This window comes from Puccinia triticina, chromosome 12A (assembly GCF_026914185.1).
Source record: "Puccinia triticina chromosome 12A, complete sequence".
Taxonomy (NCBI): Eukaryota; Fungi; Basidiomycota; class Pucciniomycetes; order Pucciniales; family Pucciniaceae; genus Puccinia; species Puccinia triticina.
In genome coordinates, this window is record NC_070569.1 from 4,811,435 (window position 1) to 4,839,171 (window position 27,737).

Sequence of the window (27,737 nt, forward strand, 5' to 3'; positions counted from 1 at the left end):
CCTGTGGGGCCCTGGAGGTGCACTCGATCAGCTCTTGCAGCATGTTTCAGCAAGCTCGGGTCCAACTTGGCAGGCTGGCCCAACGTTGTACATATGGATGTATCCTTGTTGAAGTTGCACTCCGCCTCTTAACCCTTCCGAATGGCCAAGTTTATACACACATTCAGTGATACATATGTACATACATAGTACCAATCTGACCACCGACGCTCCTTGGAAGAAGACTCAAGAAGCCCTCGGCGCAAGAGGCTCTGACTGAGCTCTGACTGTCAGAAGGGTCTGACATAAATCAATCGCGGAACCCATCGTCAATTCATCACAGTCACCTCTCCAGGATATTCATCGGTGGCCGATACTTCGGCTCGCAAACCAATCATTTTCTTTCTTTTCTTCAAGTCTTTCTTTTTAAATCACGAATCTTCAAACATGGCCTCTCGCTTTTATATCCTGGTAGGACTTGTCGTATGTCTCAACTGCATATCGGGCCGACCCAACATATGGCGAAGAGATCCTGCTTTATCTCAGTCACCCTCCGGAAATTATGCTCCAATATACACTCAGTGCCCTCAAGATCCCTTCGTCCGAGCTCCCAACAAGAACCAAAATGACCAGGTATCTACCCGAGACTAATTCCTAAATACCTATCTATCTATTCCGTTGAGCTTGAAGCACTTGCACCAGAAATCTATTATTGAAATCTCTTATTTCATTCATTCAGACCAAACTCGGCAAGGGCGAGTCAGCGTACATCAGGGAAAAAGCTGCCCAATCTATTCCCTTGTGGCAGACATATCTGGAAAATGTTAATCTGGAGGATTTTGATGTCGAAGATTTCTTGAAATCAGCCAAGCAGAGTGGAGGTGTGGCTGCGGAAACTCTACCCAATATTGGGTTATCTCTCAGTGGCGGCGGTATGCGGGCACTGTGCTTTAGTGGATCGATTCTTGACTCATTCGACGCGAGGAACCCGAAAGCCAATGAAGCCAAAGTTGGCGGTATTCTCCAATTGGCAAACTATGCCGTCGGTGTATCAGGGTGATTCTTTTTTTTCGTACAATTGAGCTTGTATATCAGCATACTGGCAGAATTTTAGTATTAATACCTCTTTGTTGTAGAGCAAGTTGGTTATTGGGATCATGGGTACATATATTTTTCTAATAATTGATCGCAAGCAAAGATGAACTAATTGTTATTCTTCCTTTTCTAATGTCTAGGCTACCTCAAACTTCCCGCAAATATCATTTCTTGTCCCGAAGTGGCGACTGTCAGATGATAATGCCTTGTGGGATTGGAACATCGCAAAGGATTACTGGTCGCATTATAAAACGGTGAACCAAAAACATAAAGCTGGGTTCCCTGTCAGTATCGTTGAGTAAGCAGCCCTCGAGGCCTCTGAACTCTACTGCTTAGTGCCTTTTATAACAAATCTAGATTTAACACCTCCCTGTTCTTCCTTTTTGCTCTGGAAGTGTATGGGGTAGAATTCTTTCTCGTCACTTTATGTAAGTTGGATTTCTAGGACCTCACTTGCCCTCAGACTAGAGGATGCCGTGCACAATTTTGACAACGATTTCAATTTCTCTGGCTCTATTCTCATCAAAGAGACGAGCCTGATAAAAAGGACTCGCAGAAAGGAAAACAAGTTCTTTGGTCATCCATTAGGGAAACTTCCCACTACAAACAACGAGAGGCGCCTTTTGTGATGGCTGTGACTACCAGTCGACCCAACAAAGGCATGCCATTCACCCCGGAAAGCCCAACCTGTGCGTTTTTAAATCGTGCATTTTTTGACAAATGCCACTAGAATACCTGCTTGAAGCTCAGTTCAAACGCTCAAGCATCTGTCTATATCTTCCCGTTGAGCTAATTCCAGATGAGTTCTCTGCCGAGGAGTTCGGTATCTTCCATCCTTCTCTGAATGCATCAATACCTATCGAGCATCTTGGATCCACCCACACCGCTAGCGTCCCTGACCCCCAAGGTTGTGTTGCTGGATTTGACAATGCAGGGTAAGTAAATCGCGATTTGAATCCGCCAACTTTACATTCCCTCTCAATCTGCGGATGACAAGTGTATCATTTTTTTGGGGGGTTGACCAATCTTTCACATTTTCCAACGATTTTTCCTATCAGATTTGTCATGGGAATGTCCAGTAACATCTTCTCCCGTGGTGATTCCCCAAAAGGAGAAAAGAGGGCCAAATATTTGACGGCAGTACGAACATTTATTAATGACATAAATTTTGAAGGAAAGGTAAGAACTTACATACCCTTTCTTTTTGTCTACCACCAAGGTCATGGGCACACCAATCTCACTTTAATTTTTTTTTTCGGATTTAGATACCCAATTCTTTCAAAGGGCTAGGAAAGCCGTCGGATTATGGGATGGGAGGATACCAAGACACAGACAGGGACTTGATATTGATGGCAGATTCGGGATTGATTCACGAAAACGTCCCCCTGTTTCCTTTGATTCAACCCGAGCGTAAACTCGACGTGATCATGGCACTAGACGCCGTGAGTCATTCAAACCAATCTATCCGCTTGACCACGATTTCCCCCAGAGTCTACCCCCAACTTATTCCCAAACGTTTCACAGAGCGCCGACGGGAGCGATGAAGACGTACCAAGCATGTATACCTGTTGGTCTAGCCATCCTACCTCTTTTGCAAAAATCTTGAAAGATGCTCATGATTTCCCATTCCTAAATTTGATTGACAAATAGATCCCAATGGAACTCACATGTATAGTATCTATACTAAGACACAGTTACCTTCTTACAAAGGCTACCACATGCCAAAGTAACTGATTCATATTCAAGAAGTCATTGGATTTGCCTTCACGCTGATGTGTTTTGTCCATTAGCATTCCCAACTCTCACGACGGTACCTTTGCCCAGCTAGGATACAACAAACGACCAACTTTCTTTGGCTGTGAAGATCTGAAGGGCCCCCTCATAATCTACATGCCCAATTACTATGCTACTGGCAAAACAAACACGGTCACTACAAAAATATCATACACAGTAAGCAAAAATAAATAAATAAAACAACTGATTTGAGTTAAATTTCTGTCCCCCTTGTGCTAATAAATTCTTCTCCCGCTTCCAAATGATTTACAAAACCCTCCAGCCGGAAGAGATTGATGCATTCTTTTCCAATGGATTTGCATTAGCCACCCAGAGTGTTGGACCTACCCAAAACAAAGACTGGCCTATGTGCCTGGCGTGCGCGCTGGTAGATCGGCAAGTCCTTAGGAACTCAGCTACCAGAACTTCCCAATGTCAAGCCTGTTTCAAAACCTATTGTGCCGCTCCTTGATTTTCTTCCTGTCTCATAAAGAGTTGATATTACTTGATTGTACATCTATACTTTCCTTAGACCCTGTCCTCCAATCGGCTACCCAGCCAAAATTTGTATCAAACATATCTGTTTTCTTTGGCCTTTTATACATAGCTACTGATTCGGAAACCATTTCTGTTCTTTGTTCTCTATTCTTTCTACAAGGCAAAAAATCGAATGGGTTCATCATCTACTGCACCTCTTTCTACACGACCTCGTATCTTGCCCAGAGATCATGATCAGCTGCACAAGCAATGAGGTTTTTGACTTGGTTAATGTTTGCTTTAAGTAGTGTATGTTACCCAAGAAACAAAAGCAGAGAAAATAGAAATACGAATGACACAGGCGGGTGGAAGATTCTGCGGATTACTATTTTGAACGCCTTGTTGCTAGTATTACTTTGTTGATGACTGATAGCAAACAACTTCGTTTTGTCTCAAAAACTGTCGTATAGCTGGATAGCATGGGCGGGCCGTGCAGATTGTCAAATATCTCCAATGATTGGCCCTGCCTTACGGGAATGTATTGCTAAAAATAGAAATCGATAAACATGCGAACATTGCCTCAGGTGAATAATGAAAGATGATAAGCTATTGAGAAAAGAAGGTTTCCCCTCATGCTATTCCGCAACCCAGAGAGACTTGCTACGGGTTGATAGTCACAGACCTAACTAGAAATTAAATCCGCATGAACATACAAACCTAAACTGAAATCCGCATGGATAGTCAGATTAGGGCTTCAGCAGTTCCCGACCGCGTTAGTAGTGTTTCTGGGATGGTCCAACTCGACATTCTTCGTGATAATTTGCTTTCCATTGTCGCATGTAACCTTGATATCGGCCGATTCCCCCAAGGCCTTTCCGGACTCGGGTTGGACTGCCATGACAAAGGTAGAGATGGATGTGAGGGTCAGTAAACTACACACCAATTATTGCTGGTCTGTCAATAAAAAACGAGGATGAAAAGGTGGAAACACACAGTAGTTAGAGTTGGATTGCTTTGTCAATCTAATCCAAGATTTCCTGGCAGTCCCTCCATAACTTGCGTTAGATATCGGCATGACTTCCAAAGACTTGATCGGTGCATCGGCACCGGCCACTTGAACAGAATTCCAATATTTACTGACTCCATCCTTATTGATGAACTCCATCGGCTTCGAAAAGTTACACGGAACAATTTCCCTGCAAATCGTAGATCAAGCCAACAATATGATTACAACAAAGATTCACTGTCAACATATTTTCTTCCTTCTTCATGATCAGCACAAAGCACCGAAAAACTGTGAGGGTCAACCTCCCATAAGAAGCAACAAACCAAGTAATTGGAAGCACTCCAGGGTTTTGTCCATTACTAACTTCTTTCCATAAATCCGGACCGAGGTCTAAGCTATCTGCTTTACACTGCGTCAAAATTCTCATTTCAGTATATTCCTCTCGATAACTTGTGTGTTTTGCTCCCCCAATAAAATAGAACAGACGGATGGACTTACAGATGGACATTGATCACTAACGACTCCTTTGTGAGTTCCACCAGGTCCAGTAATAGCAATACAAGCGCCGCAAATACTGGACGAGTTCCAAAGGTTTGAAGCTATAGCGATTGGTCCCAGTCCTTTGGGTTGAGGCCAATCTTGAAATAGACAACTATTTTCATTTTTGAAATATTCACAAAAGTATGAGATCGTCAGTCCTGATTTCACTTGAAAAAGATAATTTCGCCCAAGGAATATTTACTAACTTCCCAGTAGCCCAACTGGCGTTCTATAATGATCGCCACGGAGCCAAATAAATGAAAACGTGTCCAAATATAGTTAAAATATATAAGGGGGGGATTAGGGTTAGTTGATGGTGGCTTACCCAGGTAGTGGCTTCTCCATGGTAAGTTCGACCGACAACCTGGCTATTTCCCTGGGGGGAACTATAGCAGGAAGTGGTTGAATTTTGGTCTTCGTTGACTCGGGGCCGCCTCAAGTTGAGTGGCTTGGCCAGAACTTGAAATGACAGCAGACTCAAAAGTGAAAAATGATACCCAGCATGCATTTTTTTGGTTGATTCGAGGAGCAATTGAGCAATTAAAGGAAAGCAGTAGTAAAGGAAAGCAGTAGGTGTGAAATTGGACAGCGGCGAGAAGTGGGATGAGTAGGAGCAGGACTGGCTTATTTAACTTTTCACAGTAGATGGGCTTCGCTAACGAACGGGAACAGGTTCATTGGAGTCAGTTGCATCTTCCTGTCGTGATGATTTATGTACAAAGATTAATACCAGCACCCTGGTTCAATTTCCATCCTTGGGGATATCAGGCTCGTGATCCGTCGTCGAAAGTTGCATGTCTAATCGGTGCACGTCATGATATTTGTCGGCGATCACAAACTGCGGTGCCACATGTTGCAATTGTAACCACGAAATACCTCGTCACAGAATTGGATGAGATCATAGAAAGCTGGTGTCACTCGAGGGGTAATCTAGCTTTCGGCTGATTTAAATAATCCCAGATAAGCAAAGCTGTAGACAAGGGACCTATCCCTCACCAAACGTCATTTTCCATCATTTTCCTTAATCAGTTAAGTGATACCCAGTACCTTTCTTTGGGAGGTCTCGTCTCAACTCGTGAGTCTATGGGACTTCAGCGGCAGATATTTACATACGAAGCAGTACGAAACTTCTTGCTATGCGCTGTAGATAAAATAAAGGAATCTACAATCTGCGAGACCCAATTCCTGTACTCAAGGACGATTTCATGTTAGATTGAGCCCAGCAATAGAGCTGAAGATCAGAGCTCGCAGTCCAAACCCATGATGAAAGATCGGTCGATCATGTAGCGCAGGAACCAGTTGGTTAACGGTTCTTCACAGGGTAATTTTGTCTTTGGGAGTCATGCCATTTTTGAATCATGACCCTTCACGTTCAAATAATGACATGGGTCTCCGAATCTCAATATTCAACGTGAAAGACGCTCTACTGCCTAACTTGACTGTGTTTCTTTATTGGAGGGGGGTGCGCCGTGCCGTACTGCAGGGACCCTCCGAAGTCCTTCGGAGGTTCCGAGGAGGGACTTAGATACGTTGGCTCTACGGCGTTACTGATGCAGCAAGCATATACAACGGCCACGGCACCATCGGCCGCAAAATACTTGCGCTATTGAGGATAATGGAGATGAAACATACTGTATAAAGAGTCTCAACGGGTACCCTGTGGAAATGTCATCTCAGACCAAACCAAATGTGATTTTAGATGAGACCATTGATTTTTACCAGCTGGCTACATGAGGTTGACCGAGAAGAAAATTTCAGGGCTCTAAACCTTCACCCTTGACATTATCTCGCAACACACTCTTTTTTTACTCTCCATCCGCACAATACAGATGGTCTTTTCCAGAAGGACCGCGCTATGCAAGCTTACGTCCAACATTCATTTATTGTTTGTTTGACAGAACTCGGCTCCAATTCCAAATAATTGTTTGATGGAGCTATCTGAGTGAATAGGCAATCAGGATCAGGAAATGGTATAAAAAGGAGTCTGATATATTACAAATATATATCATGGGTTTTGTGAAAGGAAAGTAGACTGTAAGGAAGGAAGATAAGGAACAAGGAAATTGAGGCCCTCTGTAAGAGAACAAGAAGGGTCCCTGAGCTACGCCTGTCGGTCACAGACCTCAGCGGAGACCAGGAAATGGCTAGCTAGGGTCTAAGAAATAGCTTTCGAGCCAGATTAAGAACAGTTTCCGGAGGCCGGGGTCGGGTGAGTGGAGTCGATTAAGTTGACACCTTTGGTGACGAATTGCTTGCCGTCATCGCAAGTCACTCTCAGGTCAGCCGAAGTTCCAAGACCTCCCTTCCCATTCGGCGGGCCGACTTGTACCACCGCCAAGTTGCGTTTTTGACAAAAGGAAAGGAAGATTTCAGCCAGCCGAACTCGATTTCATTTTTTTAATCAGAGACAAAGGGGTGATTCTTACAATGGTTAGAGTTGGACTGTCTGACCAATTTGATCCATCCTTCCTGGCCATCACCAACACCGCCAGAAGCACTAGAACCACGACCGACGCGAGAAGTTTTGTCAGAAGATGAACCAGTCGCCCGGGCTTCTAAAGATTTGATCGGCTTGTTCGAGCCGGCCACTTGGATTGCAGTATAATATTGACTGGCTCCATTCTTGTTATAAAATTGGATCGGGGCGCTGAAATTGCATGGGACCAAGTGCCTAACAGAATCATCATCCAACATATCAATGATAAATCAGTTTTGTTTTATTTCTTTTTTGTGGAACAGGCAAGAAATGTGCATTTCTGGGAAGGATCAAACCAATGGGATATACTACTAACCAAGTGATTGGAAGTGCGGAAGACTTTTGATGGTTGCTGACTTCAGACCAAACATCGGGGCCGAGATCAAGACTGTTAGGTTTGACCTATTTTGAAAAAGGGAACGCGTCGTTTTCAAAGGTTAGAAGGTTTTGCAGAATTCATTGAATTTTGAAAGATGCAGCATTTACGTCGGATTGATCAGTGATGATACCCAGATAAGTGCCAAAGGAACTGGTGATCGACACGCAAGCCCCACACATCCGCGACGAATCCCATAAGTTTTGGGCTATCGCAACCGGTCCTAATCCTTTGGGTTGAGGCCACTTCGAAAGGAGGCAACTGATATACGTATTAAAAAAAATCGGGTATATTCGTCAATTAGCGGTTATTCGTCCCGTCTTAGATGGGTGTATACTTACTTTCCAATAGACCATTTGGAATCCTAGAGTTGGAAACGGAAGGAGTGGACTTAGTTAACATCTTTCGATTGAAAACCTGTTGGTCAAGAGGGGTTGAGCATTAAGAGAAGAAATGTAGCTCACATAGGTCGTAGCTTGGCCTTGGTAAGCTCTTCCGTCATAGGGACCGCCGGAAGAGCTTCCAGAGTCAGACTCAGACAGCGTAGCCGAAGAGCCAGACTTAGACGATGGATTTTTGGTTCTGGCCGAGCCAGTCCCGCCAGCAGCGGGGGAGCCCGCAGAGCTGGGATCGTCGCTGGTGGCTCCTAATCCTCCGGGATGGTAGTCAGAAGAGCGGCCGAAGTCGCTTCGGCCTAAAGACGCGTCTGCGCGAGCAGATGATAGGCCGGTATCAGATGCTGAGCTTTCACCGCCATGGGCTTGAGCTTTACTTCTCAAAGGCGGCCAATACGATGCTACTTGAGAAACTACTTGTAGGCTGATTAACAGCGCCAGACTCGTTCTGATATGCATCTTTGCTCCTTTCGAGATACACTTATCTTTTGAAGAATCGAAAGCTATTGGCTAAACGCTGAAGAAATCGGAATGAGCAAGTGCAATGAGGGAAAAACAACGGAAGAGAACGAGGTCCTTATATATTCTAATAATTGAGATGGCAAGCGTCGTTCTCTGAAGCATCCCCATCAACTGGTCTCCCGTTCTGGATTGCCTATCATCCCAAGTCTCGCAATCACCCAAGTGAACCTCGAAAACTCGCGAGCACCACATCCTGGATCGTTCCCTCTGATGACGACGATGATCATGGGCTCTGGTGGAGAGTGTGACCAGATGATGATTGCAACTGAATCTGATCAAGTTCCGCAGTAGGGTACACATGTAGTAATAGCCTGACGATACAAGTCTCTCTCATGTTTTGAAAAGAGCGAGGCCTGATTTAAACAAACACGTATCTGAGGGTAGCGAAGCTGTGGATGATTGGTGATGGGGTCGGGCCTGTCGCCGCCGGTCGGCGTGATCAGTGACCGACTGAGTTGGGAAACATTGTTTTACATCGATAAATTATAATGTAGAATGACGAGCGAGTGAGGCACGGTTGTATTTAAGTATCTCGATCGTATCACAAAATAAAGCTTGTTAAGTTGTAGCGGGTGCAATCGGTGAAGATAGAGTTAGACGGGCAGCTTGATCAGGGATGTGGCCAGTGGCAATCCCATATTGCGTGAGTGGTGACTTTTCCGGGGAGAAAAGTGTGCTCGCCAGACTTCAGCAAAGGAGTCTCTCCTGATCAATCTTCAATAACAGATTTATGATCCACAGACATGGTCAGGAAGAGACAAGCTTCCGAGGAGATTAAACTATTTTGAAGGGCTGAGTGCTCCCTGTGGGGAGCAAGAAGTTCATGAATGCCGAGTTGGAGACCACCGACTCCGGCCCACCGCGGTTCGACCGCGGTTCAACGAAACAACCGACGTGGAGCCAACCTCCTCGACGCCGGTGCGGCACTGTGCGGTATAGCGGTATTGTGTATCGGCATTCAAGGGACATCGCTCAAGTGGAGTCAACTGGGCCAGATCCACGTCTGGGTCATGGGCTCTGAGATCAGCCAAATCACCCTCAACAAACTTGATCAACGTCTGAAGAACCACAGTTTGTCTGGACTCTGGGGGCACTAATTTCTGTTCTAGAGCCGCGAGTTCACAGCTAGTATGTATCAAAGGTGTCGGGGCAAAGGGCCAGCCTGAGCTTTTGTTAAATCTCTCCGTGTACCACTCCAGCCATCCGATATGCCCTGATCACCATCATGCTGCTTATCTATCAGGTTGCGGTGATGCGGGGGTGAAATTCGCCAACACCCCATGGCCCTTAGCCATGTTCATCCCGTCTAATCGGTGTGGAAGCTGCCTGCCCTGATGCCCACCTACACAGATTCGCATCGAGCTACTTCTTCACAACTCAAATAAACTGTTAGTTGCACTAACACGTATCTTTGAGGTGTCCGGATTTACCGTTTTCCGGATGAGCCTCCGCGGCCCAACTCGGAACCAAAGTCTTGCAAGGGCTTGCCCGCACCCCTGAATAAAACTTCGTTAATTACAATGAATTCATTGTGAGAGCCGTGAAACATGAAATGTAAATCAAGAAAAAAAAAAACCTAACAACTAAAGATTAGCAATCAAGACAGTTGCGAAGACGACAAAATTGATGATGAACGACAGAAAAAAAAGCGATGATGAGATGATGAGTCCTGCCCACACGGCATGAGGCAAGAGAGGAGGGAAAAATACGAAGTGCAACTATGCCGTGATGAGCAGCTTTAATATATAAGGAAGTCATGTTCGCAATCTTTCTCCGTACCTCCCACCATCCTACCACCCGTCCATCACCACCTGCACCGTGAAAGTAGCTCCTTAACGAATCTGTGTCCTTTTCTTCACGCCAGCACAAGTCTTCTCGACTAGATCAATTACTTCAAATGACTTTCTTTTGAACATCTCAATCGACTCCACAGTCGAACCGCCCACAAATTCCTTCTTGTGCCGCTCGTCCTTCAAGAGTGTGGTCGTTCGCTTCAACCACTTGAAACCTTCATCTTGCCAACGGACTAGAAGGCCATCCATTTCCACGCGCCCCAAGAGCCCGACATCCGCGACTGGCATAGTGGGAGGGAATTTGCTGGCAGCAATTCCTTTGCATTTTGACTCGACCAGTTTCAGTACATCTTCGCAGGCTTCTCTGAACCCGTCGATATCTTTGATTGATGCCGTCTGTAGCATCGCGCAACGGTTGAGTTTAGTCTTCATTATTACCTCGGCCCGATCTAGCGCCGAAGATGCCGAGTAGTTGTCAAGTTTGACTATTCTCTCAACCTCACTGCAGGAGATTGTTCTGTTGAGAGAACCCAGAGAGACTGGTGGGTAAGCAACGGGGAGCCAGGTGTTAGAATCTGGTGCCATCGTGTACGAGTTGTCAGTTTGGTACCGTGACTGCCGAGACTTTGTGGGATTCAAAACCTCTACATCTGATTCCCCCTGCAGCACCTCAACATCCGATTCGATCAGGATGGGATGAGTTGGTCTGATTTCCACTCCCGTCCGGTCTTGTGGATACTCTGTTTGAATCAGCGCAGCCACTTGTTCGACCACTAGTAAGTCCTGGTCTTTCGCAAGGAAGAACATATGCTTGCATGCACTTCCAGTCTGCGAAAAGTGGGGGCAGGTGCAACTAGTAATTCTGCCTTTCTTTGTCCCTGCGCTTGATTGATAAGCAACTATGTATCGGAGAACAGTTGGAGTGGTAAAGGAGCTGATTCGATACTGCATTGATGAGTGTGATCAGCATCAATCCTTAATTAGTGCATGTAAACACTGTTTCTTACATAGGTGGGGAAGCGAGTGAATTCAACACCGATGCCAGCCAAGAACAATCGGGTATAGCCCTCGCCCAATACTTTGGCATGGCACTGGAATTTGTTGGTCCGCTGCTTGCGGAACCCCATCTCAACACAAATGTGCTCCTTCTGATACCTTGGCAACACCTCGTCCTTGAATATTTGGATGACTGCATCAATTCGACGGCGTTCGGGTCCGGGAATATACTTGGTTTTTAATATGTTGTGCCAGCTTTCTACATAGTTGTTTGTATGCACACCTTGATGCGAAGTCTGCTTAATTTTAGTGCATGAATACAGCATAAGTGTGAGGTTTCCATTAGCAAGGCTGTCGTATGTATCTTGGAAGACCGAAACATTTGTACAACGTACATTACGATAGAACATGGCCCAGTTTTCGTAGTGAGAGTGCCACTGGTCCTCCAAGTACTTCCCAAACGCGAGGCTGACAGCATTCCACTTGTCGGAAAATTCTCGCCAGCAAGTTTCCGGCTGAGCCAAGCAGCAATACAATAAATTGCAGAATTCTGAAACTGCCTCATCATCACGCCCTTGTCCTTGTAAGTATCGGCCTGCCACTCCTTTGTAGGCCTTGATGACGTGAAATATGCACCAGTAATGCTTTGGACCGAGAGATCCGAGGTCCCGATAAACGTTGGCAACAGCATTGGCGATAGCTAACGCACAATCACTCATGATTGCTTGCGGAACAAGCCCTGTGCTGCTTCGTAGCCATCGAAGAATCATCTCGATTGGTTCACTGAGCATGAACACACGTTAGATGTCAGAGCAAGTTAGATATGATAATTTGAGAATATGGATGGAGTGCTTACGCGGCTGCAGATGCAGTAAAGGCCCAGCAAACCGGCAGTCCCTTACCGGTGACTGGGTCGCGAATAACAATAGTATAAAGGCTGATCTTGCGGCCATCATGGAAACAGTAATTACTGACCGAGTTGTGTGTGCTGTCAATCATCAGCATGCTCTGTCCGTGGCTGAGGAGCATCTTTCTCTGCCATGGCGATTGAAAAGCAAACAAATAGTTTGCCAAGGAAGGATTGCCTGGAGAAGGGAGATAGGTGTGCCAGCCGAGCTTGATGAGCGCATCGTTCCACATAGATACAGATCTGAAAACATCCGGGTCCCGCTTTGACAGCACGTTGATTCGTTTACGAATCAAGTTCTTCACCTTGTCATACATATTATCTCGAAAGTACGGTGGACCTGGACCGACACCATTTGTGTCAACGAAAACGAAAAACAAAAACCAAACTTTTCGGCCTGTTTCAAAGGCAGTACATGTGTACACACCTTTTCGGTCGGGCTGAAACGAGTACCAAAACCCAATAACCTTCCCGGGCCTTCAAAATCAGGCCCAACCTTTTTCATCAGGCCCGAGTCATTGGTGAGTATGTACATATATAATTTTTGACTTATGGGGTTGCAAGCTCACTGTCGGACCCCCCACGCGACGCGCTGATGACCTCGCACACGTCCCTCGACATCACCATGAACACCCCCAGCCACTTCTGTCGTTGGGTTGTCGGTCAGAGAGTGCCCAAAGAGCTTCCGTGATGTACAGTACATATTAAACCTGTCCGATCTAGAGCAGAGGTGTACTGTCAGGGGGCTTCGCCAGGCCAATAGCTTGTAACTATAACCTGGCTGAAGCCGATGCCTGGAACTAACGGCATGAGCATATTTTTTCTTTGCCTTGGTACTTGCATCTCACAAGCCTGGTCAGATTATCGTATTGATATGGCCTAGGATGAGCTTAAAATTTACGAACGAATTATTGTAATCATTACACATGGCAAATGAAGCAATGTTGCCTGCCTGGTTCAGGTTGCATTGATTGCGTTGGAAACAGCAAGGTGCTTCCAGTCTGGCTGACTGCACTTCAACTTTGACACGGCCAGGCCTACCAAGATCAGCAAATCAGTGAGATCATCCAATGCCTGGGCCAGCCAAGCCCCGTCCTTAAAAATAAATCAAATCAACCTTAAAAACCGTACCCCACCAGTCATCCATACAAAACTACATCAACCAGTCATCGCAAACTATTACCATAGCTCACTTTTAAGCATCTTACCTACTTTTAACCATCTTAACATCATGCCCCTTTGCAAGAAGTGCAAAAAATGGACCCAAGATGAGCTATGGAGTGATTCATGCCGTACTTGCCTTGAAGCCTTCCTGCTAAAAAAACCTCCATCCCTTCCAAATCGTCCGTCTCAGTCATCCCAATCACATCGCACTCAACCAGTTCCATTCTCCAATCCATTTAATGCAAAATCAAACACCCTGCCAGCCGCTTCCAGATCCTACATCCCAGCCCAATCAAACTCTCTCAGTGCGAATCATGCTGGTGAGAATGCATATGCGCGTCATCTTGCCCGAGAATCACGGATGACAAAGTCAAAAGAACCCACGAAGGCTAGCAAACCAAACACTAGGACAATCAACTGCTCACTCATGCTATACGAAGATGGAGTCCTTCTGGACAAGAAAGGGCTTTTTTGCACCAAACAGCTTGTCAATCTCAACGACCCAAGTCTCTACGATAATTTGCGCGTCCAACTTTGGAAGGTTTTTGCTCCCGATATTGTTGCGCATACCGAAATCAAGTCCCTTGCCATTTCGCCTATGAGGTATCTCTTCCTGGGCCAAGGTACTGCTAAGATACCCAACCAAGAAGTACTGAGCAGTTTAATCAGTGAGACTTCCTCTCGCAAGAAGCTTGTCCTTGACCTCATGTATTTTCATCCCGGAACCAACGACTCCAGTCCATCATCCTCTCAAGACATGTCCTCAACGATAAATCAGACCAAAAATTCCTACACAGTTACTGAAACACAATCAAGAAAGCGTAGGAATACCTCACCAGCAAAAGTCACAAACAGCTCAAAAGCAATTCACAAGTCGTGGGCTCTTGGCATCTCAGCTGCCTCCAAGCGAGTCAAAAATCCGGAAGAGTTGGCAGCACATCTGGGTCGCCTCAGCAAGCGTGTACTTCATACAACTGATCAAACTACTAGCGGTCCAGATCCTGAGTGGATAATTGGAAATCACTTATGTTTCTTCACCGGCCCCCCTCCAACTACCTCAACACCACCATCCTCTACATTTCAACTCTCAAATGGCATTCATGTCGCTACCTACCCAATCACCTATCGAGTCAACCTGAATCAAAAAATAGGTGAAGGAAGCATGCGAACAGCTTATGCTGCTCAGGTGAAAACTGACCTGGGAGGAGGACATCAGCATATCAATCACTGGGTAGCAAAAGTACGGAGGACCGATGTTGAGCCATCCATCCACAAACATGCAACTGATGCCCTTATGTATGAGGGATTTGCGTATCTCCTTCAAGAATATAAGGAGAGTCTGTTGAATTGTACTCAGTTGGATGAAAGTCTTGCATCAAGGCTTCCAATATTCAGGTCAGTCAAACTCCATCTCAAATTATATTCTAGCAAATTAAGGTACTGAAACTATTTTTCCCTCTATCCTTTAGCTTGTTCTTCATGCAGTAGTGGCTACTGGTGATATAAAATCACCAACCAATGTATACTTCCTAGAATCAGCAATCAATGGACCTTACGTCAAATATTCAAGCAACATCAACTTCTCAATACCACAGAATCAAGAAGGCATGGATGTCGAATTATTCAAACTGATGGATGCTTTTACCCATTGGTCATATAACCAATCACATGGAAAGTATTTGGTTAGTGACCTGCAGGGTGTTGGTGCAATGCTTACTGACCCACAAATTGTTGATATGGATCCAGAGTAAGTTATTTAACCTATTATCCAATCTACCTATGAGTAATACTAATCTGATGATTCTTTTAGTTGCTGGTCTGATGGTAATACCAGTGTTGAAGGAATCAAATCCTTCTTAAACACGCATAAATGTCATCCAGGAAATGAGGTGTGCGAGGCTCTGAATCTTGGAAAAGCAGTTGACTTGAAATGGACGAAACCTCCTCACTCATTAGCTCACCTTCTGGCCTCAAGATATCAAAGTGCTTCACAATCAAATTACTTCAATTCTACGGCAGGCTCCCAAAACTTCAATAAATGAATGAACTTTTAGAAAATTTATCCAGTATTTTTTCTTTGTAAACACTTTCCTCAACTTCTCTATCTTCATTTTATTGCATTATTGGAATGGTTTCTTCTAGACTTTTTATTACATTTACTTCCTGTTTTACTCTTTGATTTGTAAAGTAAAAAATTTCCTTTCTTGTAAATACTTTAAGCTTTCCATTTATATTCTTATATTAGCTTTTTCTTTCTTGACTTTGCTCCTCACATATTACATGTTTACATCTTTCCTCACTATACTAGAAAAATAACCTTTCTTGTAAATACTTATACGCTATTAGCTTTTCATCTTACAAAATTTCATTGTTATTGATTTCAGCCATATTTCATCTTTTCATCCTTTCTGACCATGTTTTAAAAAATCTTTTTCTTGTAATTATTGAAATGCTATTCATACAAAGTTGCATTACAAAACTTGACCAAAAAACTGCATTGGCTCAAACTTAACATTGAGAAGTCTTGCATTACTCCGCCAAAAAGAGCTATACAAAAAACTGCATTGGCTCAAACTTAACATTGAGAAATCTTGCATTACTCCGCCAAAAAGAGCTGTACAGCAAGACATATGTTTACACAGATTGCAATATTAGCTAACCTTATCAGCTAAATTTTTGTTCCAGCCAGTAAGTTTTTAGTATCTTTAATGTATTCTTCATTTTGGATTGCGTGATTCAGGTCGGTATAGTCGGAAGAAGGAAGGAATTTCGGGACCATTGGGATCTTGTTCAGATTCCAGGGGAAGCGGTGCAATCGTGTCTTGGGATCCTTCCATTTATACCAACGTATCATTGGCAGATAAAAACAGATAGTAAGCATATGCCAAAACACGTTTTATGTATCAACACAAAAAAAGGAAAGCGATAGACAAAAGACAGATCACTGTTTGGAATAACAACATCAAAGATGCCTGCCGATTCTGCTCGGTTTTACCCAACGGCTGATCGGAACAACTGTTACTAGCAGGAGCGGCGATTGAATCAAATTTTTCGCATCATTGATGCACATCACTCAAAGTCAGGCTGAATCTGTTATGGTTCACAGGGACTGCAAAAACATCGAAGGCCCAGGTATCAACCAGGGGCAGACTGCTTCGCATCTCCAGATTCCCACGCAGGATGCGGACTCTAGACAAGATTCTGAACAGGAGATGAAAAGGGCTTTCCATGCTGGCCAACCCTTCCACCAAGGAGAATTGATGATAATAGACGAATAATAGCGTATATGTACTAATCACTCCCGTCCAGTGTTCAATTCGCATTGCAGACACACTTTTTTTGGCAGGGGAAGAGTGATAGAGATATCAAAGCTAGCTACAGCGATGCAAATGGCGACCCAAAAGGTCATGGGTAAATGCCAATCAAGGAAGTTGCGGATGGGTTTCAGGATAAATAGATGAATGACTTCCAACAAAGTATGGTTTCAAGGAGCCTGAACCAGAAAAAGTGCTTCCCTTTTGAGTGCTGGGCATGGAAACTGGTGGCTTGCATTGTTGACCAGGGTTGCACCTACCAAGCTCTACACTTTGCATTCTGAACCAGTAAATGAAAGCTTTCAACACCTTGCTTCTCCGATTCATATTCATCATCAATTCCTCAAAGAAAAAACCCCAGTAGCGTAATCTGCTTCAAACTAGTTCAAGAGTCTTAATTCCTTTTGATTTAAACTATGGATCCTCCTGATACCTCAGATGGAACTGAACCAGACTATTCATCGGCCACTTCAAATTTCAGCTATCCAGACCGTTCAGATTTCCCAGAGGTTCTTTCAGAGAATGACATTAAGGAGGTCATTGCTTCTCTTGTATCTCAGAAAAAAACAGGTCAAGAAATCCACTGGTTCTTAGTAGAGGAATGTGGGATAAAGATGTCTTTAAGTACCCTCAATCGCCGACGATCTCAGTGGGGACTTCGCAATTGTGACCTCCCAAAAACATCAACCACCTCCGAACTTCGACCAGACTTACAAGCATCAATTGTTGATTCACACCAACAGAATTTCACTGTCTCTGAAATGAAATCAAAACTAATGAAAGATACTGGTCATGATGTAGCTAAGCGTACTGTAGAGAGATACTTGGTACGCCTCAATTTAAAACAAAGACGCAATGACATAGCTGAAGGAAAAGTGACCAGAGAAGAGGTCAAATCACTCATGCACCATGCAAGAACCCAATTACTGGCACACTCGGCTGGATACAGAAGGATGAGGCAGATTTTGATTCAAGAATATCAAACCCACGTACCTAGGTATGTTTGACTTTGACTGTCCTTATCAAATAAATACTAATCCAGGTTTCTATTAATTCCAACTAGACTCCTTGTATATGAACTCTTATCTGAGCTAGACCCCGAAGGAATGTCTGAAAGGCTGCGCCATGCTTGCAAACGTAGAGTCTTCAGGACAAATGGTCCAAATCACATCTGGGCGGCAGACGGCCACGACAAGTTGAAACCATATGGAATTGCAATCTACGGCTTTATTGATGCTTGGTCCCAAAAAATTCTAGGAATGTACGCTCATGTCACCAACAATGATCCCAAGCATGTTGGGGTATACTTCCTTGAAGTGGCGGCAAAATCTGGTGGAATTCCACTGATGGTCACCACAGACCGTGGAACTGAAACTGGTGAAATGGCTGGATATTTGGGTCAACTCACTCAAGCATATTTGGGAATCACATTTGAAGAAGCAAACACACACATGCATTACACCAAGTCCACACACAACCAGAAAATTGAGTCATTATGGTCAAGGATGATGAAGGAGCACAACAGACCAGTAATTGATATGATTTTGAGACAAATGGAAGCGGGGAAATATAATCAGGATGATGAAATTGAAAGGCCAGTTTATGATTTCAAATCAAATACTTTTGGAACTTTTTGGGCTGACTTCCTTGCCAATAGACTCTTGTTCCTGTTCCTTTGGATTCCAGTGCTTCAAATGAGCATTAACCGATGGGTATCAATCTACAATGCATCAAGAAAAAGGAAGGACAAATTCACAGAGCTTCCCACGTCATGCTCTCCCAACTTTTCATACTCAACTCCTGAACACTTTGGAGCCACAAATCAAATTATTCAAGTTCAGAAACAACACATCGAATCTATTTTGGAAAATGATTACCCAGAAAGACAGGAAATGTTTACTCACACACCTGACTGGTTCCATCAGTTAGCTAGTGCTGTAATGCAAGAGCTGGGTTATGATTTTTTGGAGATCTCACTTGGAGGTGTCTGGTCTGTCTTTGATGAAATGCTTCCATATATTATTGCTAATTTGCCTCCTGGTCACAATCCAGTCCCTCCTGCAAACCCTTAACATTTATTAAATACATTTTATCATTTCCTACTCTGAGTCATCATCAGATTATCATTTCATTGACTTCAAACCTTTGACAAAACATAAGGACCTGCTCTTCCACTAATTAGCACAACAATAAAAGTAAAAGTTCCTACCAGGTTCTCCTTGTCCCAGAACCTACTACCATTCAAATTTGATCCTTTTTAATTATCTTCACAAGACTTTTTTTGCTGGGAGGTGTAGCAGTGGCAAAGAACTAATTATTTACAATCTGACATGAATTGATGCAGTGATAAAACAAGTCATCCATTTATCATTATGGGGGTGACTCACACCATGATCTATCAAAAGAGATTCATTCATTGAACCCACAAAGTGATGGAGAGTCCAGTGACATCTGCCAATCCTGGTTGCAGTTGTTTTCAATTATCACGTGTTGGCATCATGAACTAACTTTGCTCCAAATTTGTTCAATGTAAGGATAAGATGGTTTATTCATTTAGGCCTTTGAATAGCAAGTCACCAAGCTGTTTATTTGCTGCAACACCCTAAAACTACTTCCATATACAAAACTATTCGCATCACACTGTCAATATTCACACACTATTCACACCAGATCAAGAGGCCTTGAACACAAGCCTGCCACTACTGAAAACTCTCTAAAATGTTTTCAAGTTTAAGAAAAAAAATGCAAAGAAAAATCAGTCTTGTATCTCATTTCCTCACTCTTTCATAAGCTGAAAAACTCACAAGCCTTATTCCTTGTATTCAGCAATCAATAGTTCTGACTCCTTGATCATACATCCACGTGCCAGAGCTGCCTCGAGTCCCCAGTCACCATCTGATCTGCCCTCGGTGTTGGCAGCTGGTACCAACAATCCTGCCCGAGATAGCATATTGGACACCTCGCTTCCAACAGAAACCGCAAAGGCCGCACGTAACGGAAATTGAGACCAGGAGAATGGAACTTGCATGTATTCTGGATTTGAGTAGTACCGAACCACCTTTGGGACCAGTATCTTTTGTCCATCCTGACCATTTCCAATAACTGTTCCCGTCACAAACAATGGATTCATTTCTTTCACCACAATTTTTGCTCCTAACGGCACACTAATGTTGCTGAATACCGGTTCTGTAAGCATTGCGACCATCCCGGCTTTTATGGTAATCTTCAATGGTGGAAAATCTTCTTCATAGGCCATGGCATGTTCCCTAAGACGGGAGTCACGAGCCGAAATTGGTGCGGGATTATCTGTTGCGTTTGACTCGAATCCTTCGCCAGGAAGAGAATCCATGATTGCTTTGTTGACTTGAGCCTCAATGCGTTTGTTGACAGAAAAAATCGTCCTTTCCCCAACGTAGTCCCGAAAGTCCGCCTCATCTTTGTTGATTGCAACCAAAAGGTCCCTGTAGACAAAATTAACGACATTTTTTTATTGCCGAGTCTTGATTTGTGAACTTGGCCGGCTTGGTGCTTATTGAATTGTTTATTGATAACATACTTACGATAGTGCTGAGAAATTGAAAATATGTGTGTAGAAATTTGTTGCTTTGAAATTTAATTGATACGGGAGAAAGAACTAAGTGCTTTTGACTAATGTATCGTCTCATATGCTCTCATTATATCTAAAACTCATAGAAGCCCCCAACGTGAAACAACCCTTATCTCCCTTGGCAGCCGTGGCAAACCATCGAAGAGCCCCTGGATCTGCATGGCAAATAAAACCAGTTGCCATGCTGCCCTTGGCAGGGAATTCAAGCAGCAAATCAAGGACCCTTAACTCCCTTGGTAAGGAATACAACTGTGTGACCATGTACCAGACCAATTATTTTGCCTAAACCCAAAACCCATCACTGTAACTGGCACCACCTGGCCGGATTGAGGGGAAATTTCCTGCTGGTTGCAGCGATTAAAATCAGTGGAAAAAAAAACCTTCAAGTTTTAGCGGGCTACATGATCAGCAGTCAATAGGTGGGAAACCGCTGCGCTAACTTGGAAGCACAGCAGAAAAACTATTGAATGACCACTGACAACGTTGTAACCGCTGCGCTATGCTAAAAAAAAGTGGTCATTTAGCGCAGCGCAGCGGTCACACCGCTACTTCCCAGAGGCATGTAAAGCTGTTAAAAAAACTAATGCGCTACTCGCTACACGCAGTGATTGACCGCTACCCACCCAGGGCAATTAGCAATAGCGCAGAGGAAGCGGAAATCCGCTGCGCTATCCGCTAATTTAGCGGATAGCGGAATTTAATTTCATGCTAAACCTCTTTTAATATGATTTAAACCATTTTCTTTCATCTTTTTCAAACCGCTGAAGTGCAGCGGTTCAGCACTACGTGACCCCTTTTTTTAGCCCGCTAAAATAATTTTGTTCCCCAGGGAAAACAGAAAGTGTTTAGCGCAGAGGTCTGGCTGGTTCTCCCAGAGTTTAGCACAGTGGCACAAAAACCTGCTGCACTAACCGCTTTGCTGCGCTAAAAGTAGCGCAGCGCAGCTGTTACAACGTTGCCCCTTACCACCTTCTCAGGGTCATCACAATTATTTTTCTGCACCCCATCTTGGTTATAAGGTCCAGGTGAGGTCTGATGGGGGGTGAAGGGTTGGTAGGGAGGTTGATTGAGTGAGTGGGGATACAAATACACATGTCATCCAATCAAAAAAATGGGTGTCAATGTGCCGCACCCTGCTCCCATTGACGCTGCTGCTGCACCAATGGTCCGTTCTTAGTGCTGCGCAGAAAAATCAGTGTGTTGAAGCTGGAAAAGCGGTCAGCAGTCTTTCTGCTGTGCTGTGCTAATTGTCAGCTTTAGCACTTTTTTTGGCACTGCACTAACACTGATCACCAGAAAGAGTCAGTGGTAGATCACTGAATTCAGTGTTAACACAGAGTTTGGAGCGCTGTGCTAATGCTCATTGGGCTTGAGGATCAGTGGTGGACTGCTGTGCTGCGCTGCTGGGGAAATTGGCCGCACTTTTAGTGCAGCGCAGCAGTTTCACCCTTGGACACAGGTTTTATTGTTTTTTGGTTACTGCTCCCAATTTTATGCTGGTTGGTTTGCTCTAAAAAAAATTGGACTTTTAATCCATTGCTGGATTTACAGAACTATGTCCTCGTTAAAATTGGAATTGGCTGACAAGTGTGAATTTTTTCAAAAATACTGCTTTTTTGGAGGGGTATCAGTCTTAGCACAGAAATAGAAAGTCATAAATTTGAAAATTCCGCTCTGGTGCAAAACCTCTAGCAGCACATTGAATCCTGAAATATGTTACCACTTCTCAAAGCCATATGAACCACTTTTTTCTGCCTACTACATAAGATGAGTGCATATGATAATTTTTATTTGCTGGCCTTTTTGGTTTTTGTAATTTTATGTGCAGAATTTTGCCTTGGTATCATCCATGTAATTAGTTTAGAATTCTACTTGCTCCTTCACTACTTAGAAATTAGTGGATTTGTGTGGCACTACCACCAAATCAGTGAATCTAGGTGTTACCACCAAATCAGTGAATTTAGGTGCTGCCACCAAATCAGTGAATTTGGATGGCGCCACCAAATCAGTGAATTTGGGTGGTGCCACCAAATCAGAGAATTTGGGTGGTGCCACCAAATCAGAGAATTTGGGTGGTGCCACCAAATCAGTGAATTTTATCTGCATTACCACTATGTCAAAGATTGCCACTATGCCACTGCAAAGACAGTGGTGTGCTGCTGCAGATTTTGGAACACTCAAATAGGTTTTCCCAAGGGATTCCAAATAATGTTAATGTAAGTGGCCACAGTTTGATAACTACTATGGAGCATAGTGTTGCATAGAGTTGCAGAAAAATGTGTCACTTTCTCCTCCAATTTTGGCCAACTTGGAAACCAGGGGACAGTCTGTCACATGCATTTGATCTCCTCATTGTGTGCTCCACGCACGCACAACACAGCCAACAGTAGAAAGAGAGGAAACAAAAGCAGAAGGAGAAAGCAGAAAGAGAGGGAACATAACAGAGAGGAAAACAAGCCTGAGAGATGTAAAGATAACAAATGAAGGAGAACAAGACTGAAGAAAAGAAACAAAAAGGAAAAGGGAACACCACAACAAGGAATAAACCCACAGAACATGCTGTGTTAGGACCAAGAAAGAAAACAAGGAATTTGGGAAATGGAAGGAAAAGAAGAGAAGTGGAAAGAAAGAAGGGAAGTAAGTGATAAAATCATAAACACATGGGATGGCTTAAGGGATGTACTAGATCTTGATGTCTTGAGTTTTCAGGGGGAAATCTTGAGTTTTGAAGATATTGATGAATGAGTCTTGAGGCTGTTTAATGAACCTTGAATCTTGAGGATGGTGCCGGTGAAACTGAGTCACTAAATCTGATCTGACTACTGGATTTTCTGGCACAGTGGCTCAAACACCAACAAAACAAAACAATTCTGTTGAGTACAATCTCAGATATTGTGGCTATTTTTAGAGTGCCAATTGGCAAGTCGGTCACTCCGTGAGACTGTTCTGGTTTTCACTTCTTGTGGATTCAGTTTGTTCAAGATTTCAGCTCTTTTCATGAGGCGTTCACTGATTTGGAATGAGCAAGCAAAGTGTGTTTTATCTTCAGTGCTCCTCAAAGCTTTTGGTGGTGCAGTTGTGTGATGTTCAAGGCTGTTGCTTGGCCACATTACCTCAATTATACCAGGGGTTGTTCCAAAGTCCAGATTGCAATCAAATTGAGGAAATCGGAAGGCATGTCCTTTGACATTGACTGGTGGACAGATTGGCATTCCACCATTTTTGCAGTCTATGTAGCTAAACAATCCATATGTCAGAGGGTTTGCATCTGGGTCTTTGTGTGGGGAGTTGTAGAAATCTTCAGTTGTAATAGCAACACTGCTGTAGAGAGGCTCAGTGCTGAAATCAGTCCAATCCTTTGCAGCCCAGCTAGGAACCCCAAATTCTTGAAGTATCTTCTGATTGTTCTCATATGCTGATTCAGAGAAGTGTCAAACTCTTTCACATAGGAATTCATTATGATCAGGAAGGGACAATTCAATTTCTTGTTCTGTTCCAATTTCCTCTGCTGTAAGGCCATCAGCCCAGGCATAAACTCCTGTCAAAGGAAATAATTCCATGGTCAGAAATTAAAAAGGAACATGATTAATTATGTAAGACATACCAGCAGTTTTTCCCTCTTCTCTGCCACCTCGGAAGCCAATACAAGCCATCTTTCCATTCAGTGTAAATTGGTTGGGTTGATGGGGCCGATGTAAACTCATTTTGAAGAGATCCTTGATCATTCGAATCAACTTTTCTGTAGTTTCATCATTGTTGTTGGAATCTTTTGCTAATGGGTGGAATTGTGCAAGAAAGAGGATATTTTTTCCAGAATCATCGGTCACAATCAAATACTTAGATTTAGAAAATGTCTCAATTGAAATTGAAAATGTCTCTTTTTTTTGTTTTTGACTCATTCGCAACACATATGGTTCTGCTATCCCTGAAAAGTTTTCATTTTGTAGGCGTTGTGAAAGTTCAGGGATTTCTAATTTGGCCAATGAATCTGGAGTCATTTCTTGTGTGGTGGTTTGGTGGAAGAGGAGTGGAATTTGGCAATAAGGATCCACTCTATTGATTTGAATGGAATGCAGTGCTGTAAAATGGGTTGAGGGTACGTGGTGTGGAGTGCAAAGAGATGAGGGAACAAACTGAGATACAAGGAGCCATTTGGTATGATTGTACATAGTGCCAAGAATGCAGCTCAAACAACACAGCAAATTGCAGTCCGGACATCCTGGATCAACATTTTATGTATCACACTCTAAAACCACTGCAACATCCTAAGGCTTGTTTCAGGTACATGCATAATTGATTCAGAGATAGATAGGATCAGCAAGGCAATTTTGTTACTCGTGCAAGCTGCTGCAGAATCTTTCCAAACCTCCCACCCATACTGCTTCTGTTCTGAGGTGTTGACGCGTGCTCTCGGACTGGCTCCCCACTCTGGTGGTCGGCCAGCCCGCCTCGGCAGATAGTTGCGCTATCAGGACAAGGAGCCAGGAAAGAAACGGACACCGTTCCACCTGGGACAGATGCCAGCGAGATGAGGAAGGACATTCTGGCTCTGGCAGCACTACACGCCACTTGGTGAAACAGATCATCATTGTGGTGCCAAGAATCCATGCCAAACCACATGAGAAATCAAATGTCCCGGATCAACAATTTATGTACAGTACTAACTATGGCAAGTTACTGTCTCTTAAGGCTGGAGATACATGGATAGTTGATTTGGCATTAGCGCCAGGACAAAACGGAGGTGAGGAGGGCTAGGTCTGTATCGCAGAGCCTATCTATCATCTCAAACAAGTTTGGTCCGCACTGCTCCTATCGCGGCTTTATTCCCTAGCTTCAGGCGAGGGGGATGAGTCGGATCAAGCTGAGGTGTTCATTGAGTTGAGCTCCGAGATCGGGATGTCTCGGTTATTACAGCAGAGTCCATCTATCATCTCAAACACTCTTATCGGGACTTTATTGTTGGTTCTTATCGCGGCTTTATTCCCGAGCTTCAGGCAAAGGGGATGAGTCGGACCAAGCTTAGGTGTTCATGGATTAGAGCTCCGAAATCGGGATGCCTCGGTTGTTACAACAGAGGCTATCAAAACGCATTAATATGGAGAGCTGAGGAGAGACAAGTACGCCTCCGAGCCTACTTTCCCGCCCTGATGGCCCATCCCCCCTCGTCCCATTCCCCTTCCCATACCCGTCGGCCCCCCGCCTAGGGGGCGCGAATTCATTATCAGGGAGAGTCGGAGGTTTGTGGAGGTTGTGGCTAGGGGCGTTCATGGTGATGTCGGGGGACGTGTGCGAGGTTATCAGCGCATCGCGTGGGGAGTCCGACAGGAGTGAGCTTGCAACCCCATAAGTCAAAAATTATATATGTACATACTCACCAATGACTCGGGCCTGATGAAAAAGGTTGGGCCTGATTTTGAAGGCCCGGGAAGGTTATTGGGTTTTGGTACTCGTTTCAGCCCGACCGAAAAGGTGTGTACACATGTACTGCCTTTGAAACAGGCCGAAAAGTTTGGTTTTTGGTTTTTGTTTTCGTTGACACAAATGGTGTCGGTCCAGGTCCACCGTACGAAAGGCTTCAGGTATGAAGACCGAGAGGTTATTTTCCTGAATGAGTATAGATAATTGTCAATATGTACCCAAAGCGGTAATCAAAGAGGAGTCAATGCAAAAGATACCCACATCATCAAACAAGTCAGGAGAGTTCAAAAGACGTTCAATTGATTCCCACCCCAGACCCTCAACAACCCAATTGTTGAGCCACTTTTCAACAGCTATGGGAGCACGGCAAATGAACATCTCATCCGCTGAAAAAGGGTCATGATTGTGCTCCCACAACCAGAATACCCGAAGTGTGTTGGTTGAGATGTGATAAGAGATTGTATAGCGAGCGGTGCAGCCAATCTTTTGGGATTTGTGTGTCTTACGTGAGTTGATACGATTGGGTGGCTGGCCAGCGCGTGGACATTTGAACTCAAGTTTGAAGCCGTTCATTGCTGGCCTACCCGGGCCCTTTACAACTGATCTGGATTGAGTTAGGTCTTTGTTGGGGGCTTGCTTTTGAGTTGTCCAACGCACTGTTCCTTCCATTGCATGGGCGAAGTCTTCGGCATGCTTGCGGGTGTGGCCAGGAATTGTGAAGGTGTATGGACTGTGTGGAAGAGGAGGGGGACGGCCCCCAAGGTATCGGACAAGTCGTAAGGCATTGGGAAGTCCTTCTGAGCCCGCTGGTGCTGGAACCTCCTGTGCGAATGGCAATGGCACTATGCTGTAGATGTCTTCTACAAGGGGAAAAGACATCTTGCTTTGCTGATAAGTGCTTTGAGACCGTTTTGTTGGTTGCATCATGAAGTGATAGAAGTGGAAGGTTCAAGAAGACAAAAAGTTGGTGACGAGATTGGAGTGTGATGAAGATGTTTATTATTAAATCAAAGGTGATTGTTTGAGTATGACTCTAAGAAATAGCAATCAAAAGGAGTCGATGAAATATCAAGGAGGAGTGATAAAAAGAGGAATTCGAGAATACACCAAAGGCAGTGAAAATATGGCAAAGTGAAGTGGAAGGGCCCCAGGCCTAGATGAGGAAAGATACAACGGAACATGAATGGGAGCAACTCTCCTTCTTTATATGACCATGCGTCCTCATGGTATTGTTTGACTTGAGGAGAATTGAAGTACGTGCATTATTACTCCGATACAACTTGAGAGCTCCATGGTGATAGACTTCCCATCTTACTAATCTCTAGTCCCAAATGGGATCCTGGATTCCACCATGGCTCATCCGGGATTCCCACAATGCTCATCTTTATCCTTGAAACATGTTACCTTTTGGGTTTGAGCACCATAACGTAATGGAATTAAGGAAGTTTTATTCAATCCACCGGGCTTGCCCTTCAGGCTCGATGAGGCCACTTGGCCCTGTCTCAACACTTCCGATCATTGCCCTCTGACCTTTCCCCCCATTTGCGCATCAAAAAATCAGTATAAGAATCTGCCATTCAAGAGCCGCTTCTTGCACTCCCCACTACATCCAACTCTGCACACTGCACACTCTAATCTACTGGCACGCACGATAGCAAATCATGAAGTAGTCTCCATCGCAAATTACTAGCCGGACATGATACATAATACCAAGTGGCTTCGGAGTGATCTGGCCCAAGTTCTTTTCACAACAGTGTGCAACTTCAAAAATTGTTTGCTATGTAAATGAAGACCAAACACAACCTAGATTTTTGTGGTGGCTTGATTGTATCGACCGAGCCGATCTGATTAGGCATTGTGTATGTGTCCCTTTCCAGGTCTTACATTCTTTTGCAGCAG

The 27,737-nt window shown here is 44.1% G+C and overlaps 6 protein-coding genes across 6 annotated transcripts; 2 read left to right on the forward strand and 4 right to left on the reverse strand.

The window, feature by feature from the left end:
• Positions 1–426: 426 nt before the first annotated feature.
• Positions 427–3,319, forward strand: PtA15_12A458 (uncharacterized protein; the record flags this gene model as incomplete). The annotated part of the gene is made up of 13 exons (XM_053162069.1): positions 427–612; positions 719–1,035; positions 1,116–1,140; positions 1,215–1,372; positions 1,470–1,502; positions 1,603–1,763; positions 1,874–2,009; positions 2,133–2,253; positions 2,340–2,516; positions 2,599–2,641; positions 2,725–2,800; positions 2,865–3,024; positions 3,131–3,319. The coding sequence occupies 13 exons, from the start codon at positions 427–429 to the stop codon at positions 3,317–3,319; spliced, it is 1,782 nt and encodes a 593-aa protein (XP_053026024.1).
• Positions 3,320–4,078: 759 nt separating this feature from the next.
• Positions 4,079–5,378, reverse strand: PtA15_12A459 (uncharacterized protein; the record flags this gene model as incomplete). The annotated part of the gene is made up of 6 exons (XM_053162070.1): positions 4,079–4,215; positions 4,318–4,520; positions 4,654–4,739; positions 4,829–4,982; positions 5,077–5,099; positions 5,196–5,378. The coding sequence occupies 6 exons, from the start codon at positions 5,376–5,378 to the stop codon at positions 4,079–4,081; spliced, it is 786 nt and encodes a 261-aa protein (XP_053026025.1).
• Positions 5,379–7,049: 1,671 nt separating this feature from the next.
• Positions 7,050–8,576, reverse strand: PtA15_12A460 (uncharacterized protein; the record flags this gene model as incomplete). The annotated part of the gene is made up of 4 exons (XM_053162072.1): positions 7,050–7,192; positions 7,297–7,517; positions 8,064–8,086; positions 8,187–8,576. The coding sequence occupies 4 exons, from the start codon at positions 8,574–8,576 to the stop codon at positions 7,050–7,052; spliced, it is 777 nt and encodes a 258-aa protein (XP_053026026.1).
• A 5,284-nt stretch (positions 8,577–13,860) lies between these two features.
• PtA15_12A461 (uncharacterized protein) lies at positions 13,861–14,504 on the forward strand (the record flags this gene model as incomplete). Its single annotated transcript, XM_053162073.1, has 2 exons — positions 13,861–14,426; positions 14,498–14,504. 2 exons carry the CDS (start codon positions 13,861–13,863, stop codon positions 14,502–14,504), a joined length of 573 nt encoding a protein of 190 aa, XP_053026027.1.
• Positions 14,505–19,622: 5,118 nt separating this feature from the next.
• Positions 19,623–20,162, reverse strand: PtA15_12A462 (uncharacterized protein; the record flags this gene model as incomplete). The annotated part of the gene is made up of 1 exon (XM_053162074.1): positions 19,623–20,162. The coding sequence occupies one exon, from the start codon at positions 20,160–20,162 to the stop codon at positions 19,623–19,625; it is 540 nt and encodes a 179-aa protein (XP_053026028.1).
• A 3,689-nt stretch (positions 20,163–23,851) lies between these two features.
• Positions 23,852–26,765, reverse strand: PtA15_12A463 (uncharacterized protein; the record flags this gene model as incomplete). Its single annotated transcript, XM_053162075.1, has 3 exons — positions 23,852–23,958; positions 24,025–24,192; positions 26,345–26,765. 3 exons carry the CDS (start codon positions 26,763–26,765, stop codon positions 23,852–23,854), a joined length of 696 nt encoding a protein of 231 aa, XP_053026029.1.
• Between the last annotated feature and the right edge of the window lie 972 nt (positions 26,766–27,737).